This window comes from Lactuca virosa, chromosome 7 (assembly GCF_052849685.1).
Source record: "Lactuca virosa cultivar CGN04683 chromosome 7, Lactuca_virosa_CGN04683_v6, whole genome shotgun sequence".
NCBI classification, from domain to species: Eukaryota; Viridiplantae; Streptophyta; class Magnoliopsida; order Asterales; family Asteraceae; genus Lactuca; species Lactuca virosa.
In genome coordinates, this window is record NC_136432.1 from 7,854,515 (window position 1) to 7,861,962 (window position 7,448).

Sequence of the window (7,448 nt, forward strand, 5' to 3'; positions counted from 1 at the left end):
GGAAATTAATACAATTTTTTTTAATTTAAAAATAAACCAATTTTGATTTAATCTTTATCTTTTAATTAAATAATTAATCAATTTAATTAAATCAATATGGATCAAAAAATTATTTATAATTAAACAGTTAATAATCGATTCATCATTAATATTACACTTCTTTTCCACACCCTTACTCTCCAACAATCCCTTTTTCATTCGACCTGAGGTAGCCGAAAAAGAAGCAGAGTTTTGGTTATTTTTTTGGAGAGAAAGAACGCCCCACCGTTTCCTGTTGCTTTCTATTTTCATTTGAACCGGCATCTCCGAACTTCAAACCATCAAAACCCGGAGATTTTGAAATCGAGTCTGACGATTGATGGCAAGGACTCCTTCGTTTGTCATCAAGAGATCCTCCCGTTTCTTTAATCACATAGTCCTGGTCACTTTCAACTACTCTATCTCCCCACCTCTTTGATTCACTTACACGCTCACCCTCCTCTTCCAATGAATCTTCTACCAGACAACCGTCTTTCTTTTCTTCTTCTCGAGAGACCTCAATATTATGTTTCGTTCTTGACACTCCAATTTGGATATTGGCATCATTAACAAAATCCTCTCCAACATCATCATTCATTTGTTGTTGATCATCATTCGAAGAGTAACCCTCCTCAAATTCATCATCAGAACATGGAGGGTACTAAACGTGATTTGTTTAAATATATTAATAGAATGGGTGCGCAGAAAGGTGATCCATGAATATCTTGTCTTTAAATGTTTGTGGTGTAGGGATCGCAGAGAAGAGGAGGAAAATCAAGCAATTGTGTACTAGGAATGGGGTTACGTTTTTGGGTCTTCAAGAAACAAGGATGGTAAATGTTGATTTGTTTAAAATTAAAAGTATGTGGGGTAATCATAATTTTGATTTTGCGACTAGTAATTCTCGAGGTCGTTCGGGGGGAATATTATCTATTTGGGATCCGGCTGTTTTTCAAAAACATTCGGTTTCTAGTTTGGAAAATTGCTTGTTGGTGGAAGGTGAATGGGTGTTTAATAAAGTGAAGTGTTGCATGGTTAATGTGTATGCATCACAAGATGATAGAAAAAAAAAAAGAGTTATGAGACCATTTATTGAGAATTATGAATATGAAACCGGGATTTTATGTTGTTTTTGGCGACTTCAAAGCGGTTCGATTTACATCGGAACGACTTGGGTCTCAGTTTTCTCAGTTAACAGCCACAAACTTCAATAATTTTATTATTGATGCCGGTCTTTTTGATATTCCGATGGGTGGATTTAATTTTACGCGGGTTAGTAAAAATGGCGAAAAATTAAGCAAATTAGACCGCTTTCTCGTTTCGGAAGAGTTCATGGATATTGTTCCGGATCTTAATGTTACGGCTTTGCAAAAGACATATCGGATCATCGGCCTATTTTATTGAAGCAAGAAGGGATAGATTATGGCCCTATTCCTTTCAAGATGTTCAACTCTTGGATGGAATGGGAGGATTTTAATAGCATTGTTTCTAATTGTTGGGGTTCTAGTAATAGCAATTCCATTGAAAATCCACATATTACTTTCAAGAATAAGTTAAAAAAAATTAAAGAATTTTTGAAAGTAACTCATGGTGACAGGAGACGTGGCCTTTTGGATCAAAAGCAACATTTGGAAAATCAATTGGAAAGAATTGATAAAATTATAGATGGAGGTGGGACCACTAAATCTCTAATTTTCGAGAGAAGAGAGATTGTGCAGCAAATGTTGGAGTTGGAAAAAATTGATGCGTCTGATCTTCTTCAAAAAATTAAAATTAAATGGGGAGCTCAAGGTGATGACAACACTAAATTTTTCCATACCATGTTAAAGAGGAAAAAGAAGAATTCTAGCAATAAAGGGTATGAAGCTTGATGGGGATTGGATAACGGATTCGGTGTCAGTTAAAGGGATATTTTTTGAGTTTTATAAAGCGAAGTTCCAAAAGTTTGAAGGGGTGCCGATTTTAAGACGTAGTCAGAGATTCAAGTCTCTTGATTATGCTCAGGTGGAGACATTGGAAGCGAGATTCACGATGGAGGAGATAAAAGATGCTGTTTGGTCGTGTGGTGGGGAAAAATTTCCAGGACCTGACGGTTTCACTTTCGCGTTTCTAAAGAAGAATTGGGAGTGTGTCAAGTATGATGTGATGGTGTTTATGAATGATTTTTTTGACAAGGCTTATATTCCTTTTGGGTGTAACTCATCGTTCATCACACTTATCCCTAAGGTGGATAGTCCTATGTTGGTTACGGACTATCGACCGATTAGTCTCATTGGCATACAGTATAAAATTATCGCTAAGGTTCTTGCAAGCCGGCTTGCTTTGGTTATCGATTCAGTGATTAGTTTTGAACAATCCGCTTTTGTCAAAGGTCGCCAAATCCTTGACGGGCCGTTAATGGTGAATGAGGTGATAGAGTGGTATAAAAAGAAAAAGAAAAAATTATTAATTTTCAAGATTGACTTTGAAAAAGCCTATGACTCTTTATGTTGGGATTACTTGTATCAAATGTTACAATTCATGGGTTTTGGTGATAGATGGAAGGGGTGGATCCGAGCTTGTCTTTATTCGGCAAAAGCATCTGTGCTGGTTAATGGAAGCCCTTCTAAAGAGTTCCAATTAGAAAGAGATCTTAGACAAGGAGATCCTCTTTCTCCTTTTTTGTTTATCATTGTCATGGAAGGATTACATGTTGCTTTGGAAGATGCAAAAGCTGAAGGTTTTTTGCACGGCGCTGCGGTGGGCTCTGATAATTTTAGTATTTCTCATCTTTTCTATGCAGACGATGTATTGTTGTTGGGAAAGTGGGATAAGATGAATTTGGAAAACATGGTAATGGTGTTGAATTGTTTCTTCATGGTTTCGGGTTTGAAGGTGAACCTTCATAAATCCAATTTGTATGGTGTAGGGGTTACTTATAGCCAAGTAGACGAGATGGCGAGGGTTACTGGTTGTGCTCCTGGGAAATTGCCTTTTAAATACCTGGGCCTTCCAGTAGCAGAGAATATGTCTAGGGTTCGGAGCTAGCAAGGAATTATTGATCGCTTTAAAAAGAAGTTAGCCTCTTGGAAAATGAAAATGTTGTCTATAGGTGGGCGTTCCATGCTTCTTTCCTCCGTTCTCGGGTCGTTAGGATTATACTTTATGTCTATGTTTCTGATGCCGGTTCAAATCAAGAAGATGTTGGAATCTCTCAGAGCCCAGTTTTTTTTGGGCAGCTGAAGAGGGTTCTAGAAAGATCCATTGGGTTGTTTGGGATTTAGTTATCGCTCCAAAGGACCAAGGTGGGGTCGGAATCAGTAGTTTGGAGTGTTTTAACTATGCACTCCTTCAGAAGTGGAGATGGCGTTTTCTCACTGAACTGAATTCCTTGTGGCGCAAGGTTATTATTGCACTTCATGGAAATTGTTCTCATCCCTATTTTGGCAGGTCTAGTTCTGGAAATGGCGTGTGGGGTCGTATTATGAAATCGTGGGATATAATGAACAATAAAGGTGTAATTCCTTATTCTACGGCTCTCAGAAAGATTGGAGATGGAAATTCTACTGCTTTTTGGAAGGATTACTGGTGTGGAGGCATCCCTTTGGCTCTTCGATTACAAGTGTTGTTCCGCCTTAACCTTAACCAAAATTGTTTGGTTAGTGAGAGATGTAGTGATGGTTTCTGTGTTTGGAATTGGAGTCGAGACCTTCATGAAGGTGTGGAACTTTCTCAATTTCAAGATCTTCGAGTTTTAGTGGAAGGTAGACAATTAGGTATGGAGGAAGATAAATGGTGGTGGGATTTTGATGATGACGGTAATTTCTCAGTGAAAGCTACTCGGAGATGTATTGAGCAAATATTGTTACCATATGTGGATTGCAATATGATTTGGAATGTTCTTCTACCTAGGAAGGTAAATATTTTTATATGGCGCCTTTTATATGATCGTCTCCCTTTGAGAACAAACTTGGTTACTAAGGGTATTGATGTCCCATCGATTTTATGCCCTCTTTGTTGTTCGGATGTTGAAAACTTGAAGCACTTGTTTGGGGAATGTGAAATTGCAGCGCGTGCATGGGCTTCTGTTTCTCAATGGGTGGAAATGCAAGTTCCATCTCATTTACCTCTTTCGAGTTTACTTTCTTGGCCGGATTCTTTGATAATTACTAAACTAAGAAGAGAACTCCTTCAAGTGATTGTGCAGACTACTTTGTGGGTTCTCTGGAAATATAGAAACAATGTGCTATTTGGGAATAATGGCAAAAGGAAGGAGCTGATTTTTGATATGGTGGTAGATTACTCTTTTTTGTGGTTTTCTAGTAGGAATATAAAAGTTTTTATGTCTTGGTCTGAGTGGTTAAAAAACCCTTTAATTTCCATGTAATTGTTTTTTTTTCTCTAGCTCCTTGCTAGTTGCTTTTAATAAAATTTAAGTCGTTCAAAAAAAACAGTTAATAAAATAATTCAATTTAATCATTATCTTAAGCCTTTTATTTTTTGAAAAAAGGGCTAGCGTTTACTAGGTTTTAATTGTTCAAAATTTAAGGCTCTTAAAATATCAAATAAGGAAACAAGGAAAAAACCTAGAGGGGATCCTTAAATTTCGAAAATTAGGCAAAGGGACTATGGTTTCTAAAACCCTTGTAGATTTCGAAAATATAGGGCGGAGGCTAGGGTTTCAAGAACCATATGAAATTTTCGAAAATGCCTCCATTAGGGTTTAGTTTCTATAAACCCTAAATTTGATATATACAACTTTCTACAAGATCAATGAGAACAATGGATCTTATACCACCAATGGGTTTTATATGTTACAAAAATTTATTTTTGGCGGAAAAACATAAACCCTAAGTTCACATGCACCCTAAAGGATCTATGTTCTCACTATGATTTGCAAACAACTATTGAATATTAAGAACCCTAGAAGTATGTTACTATTTTCAAAAATATCAAAGGGTTATAGAAATTACATACCTTTTATTTATTATAGTGAATAAACAATGATTCCTCTTGATCTAAAGCAAACACTAGAAATCTCGTGCCTCTAATGGTTCACACCCAAACCCTATAAAGTTGGAGGCTAAAAAGGAGAGAGGAGAGGGAAGGAAATTTTCGTTTCTACCTCTTGTAGAAAGGGATGAACAAAATTGTGAACCCTTAGGAGGGTTTATATAGGTGACTAGAAGAGCTAGGATAAGACAAGTGAAAGACCCAAACTTTCATACTAAAGACATTATTATCACTCCAAGTTACTCCAAAACATGCTACAAGCATATTCATAAAACAATATTTTACATTGATAGTTTAATTACATAGACTGGATACAAACCGACTATTAAGATTTTTACAAAGTTGTATATATTACATACTTTCCCAAGAATACAATACAAAAGCTATATATTATCTATTCTACATCTTCTACCAGTACATGACTATATTGGATGCTTATCACCTGCAATAGTTTAAACATTGAGATTTTTACAAAGTTGTATATATTACATACTTTCCCAAGAATACAATACAAAAGCTATATATTATCTATTCTACATCTTCTACCAGTACATGACTATATTGGATGCTTATCACCTGCAATAGTTTAAACATTAAGAGGGATAAGCGGGTGACGTTTAGTGAGTTCAATAACAGTTACAATATAACGCTATGCCATATACATATCAATATGACAGAAGCAAAGAGAGACAAAGAACAACAAAGGCATATATGTATCATATGACAGACTTTGAATATCAACCAACAATCAATTTCAACTTGATATACATCAATAAAGCTTCAGCCCAAATGGCACAGAAAATACAATTTGGGATTATCATTTTGCTAAAATATACAGGCTTTCAGCCCTACATAGCCCTATGCCAATACCAGAAGTTATACGAGTCATGCTCTACATGGCCAAAGGCACAAAGCCAATACCAGGAAATTATACGAGTCATACTCTACATCGCCAAAGGCATAAATCCGATATAACACAGGAAAGTACATTGAATATACAACACATAACATACAACTTCCCATATATTGAACTCACCGTGAAATAACCGGGGGTTAAAGTATTAATTTGGGCAGCACTTCGCCTCTAAAAACGACTTTCTTTGATGAAACCGGGGATTTTAGTTGAAAACCGGGCCTTACTCGGGCAGAGTTTCGGCTAGAAAATATGATTTTCTCGGGAACTTCGGAGTGTCGGGACTTGCTTCGGGTGTCGGGGATGATATCGGGACTTTGGGGGTATTAGGGTAAATTTAGAGAGTGTAGGGGGTGTGAGAGAATCAAAATGGCAACCAAAATTCGGGCAGCCTCGCACCCTATTTATAGTGTCCGAGGGTTCGCATTACGTTGGGCGTAACTCCTTGGTACGCTGGGCGTACGGCTTGGCGGTCTACTACGCTGGGCGTACGAAGTGAACGAGATCAGACGCGTCAAGGCTACGTGTAACGCCCGTGTTTCTAGACTAGGCATTAATGATGATGTAATAGTCTAGGTTAACCTTTGTAAACTGTTGTGAAATAATAAAAATGTATTATTTTGAGTGTTATGTGTTTTATGCTTAATTATGTAACTTAAATGAATTAAGAACAAGAATAAGCGTAATAATAAAATATTAGATAAGTCCGATATCTATGAGGGAGGTTGTAGTGGTCGTGCCAAGGTTTCTGAATATATAAAGAATGCCGGAATCCGATTTATAACGAATAAGTTATGACATGTCGAAGTTTCGCGACAAAACCGGTAAGACACTGCGTGACGTAAATAGTGAATTTACGATAGAGCGATATTTAGCCTTAGTGATCTAAACGAAAGTCGTAGAATACGTTAAACCGAGAGTGTGCATAAAAGAACGTCTAAATCTGACTTCGTATGAGAAAGTTATGATTTTTCTAAGTTTTAGCTTAGCAGTATGCAGCCCAAAGTTCGAATATGAGATCGAGTGATTTTTAGCCGAAACAATCTAAATGAGAATCGAAGATCTCGTCGATAGTAGTGCAACGGTAAAAAGACAGACGAAAACGGACGTCGGATGAAGAAGTTATGAATTTCTAACGGACTTTTCCTGTCCCGGCCAACTAAAAATAATGTAATAAAAATAAAGTCAATATTAGCCGACGGAGTCTAAACGAGAGTTGTAGAGCATAATCTCACCTACGCATGGATATAAAGAACGTCGAAAACGGAACTCGTATGCGAAAGTTAGGAATTTCTAAAGTTCAAGGCACGCAAATCGAGGCATGGCAGAGGGGAACGCCCCGCATTCGTTTGCTAGGCCTCGGATTGGCCACGTCTCTGCTGACTCGGAGCTCTCATCAGATTAGAACCAAACCCCCGCTCCTACGCGCAGCGTTCGAAGGAACGCCCAGCGTTCAGGGAACGCGCTGCGTCCCTCGCAGGAACGCGCAACGTACCGAGGATCAGGCTCCTCCTAAAAATAGGAT

The 7,448-nt window shown here is 37.6% G+C and overlaps 1 protein-coding gene across 1 annotated transcript; it reads left to right on the forward strand.

Annotated features, from left to right (window-relative positions):
• Window positions 1-3,499: 3,499 nt before the first annotated feature.
• Window positions 3,500-4,384, forward strand: LOC145126368 (uncharacterized). The gene has a single exon (XM_079061747.1). It carries the CDS (start codon window positions 3,500-3,502, stop codon window positions 4,382-4,384), a length of 885 nt encoding a protein of 294 aa, XP_078917873.1.
• Window positions 4,385-7,448: the final 3,064 nt, after the last annotated feature.

What these genes read in the sequence shown, in the direction of transcription:
- LOC145126368 (XM_079061747.1), top strand. Translation starts at nt 3,500, where the DNA reads ATGAACAATAAAGGTGTAATTCCTTATTCTACGGCTCTCAGAAAGATT.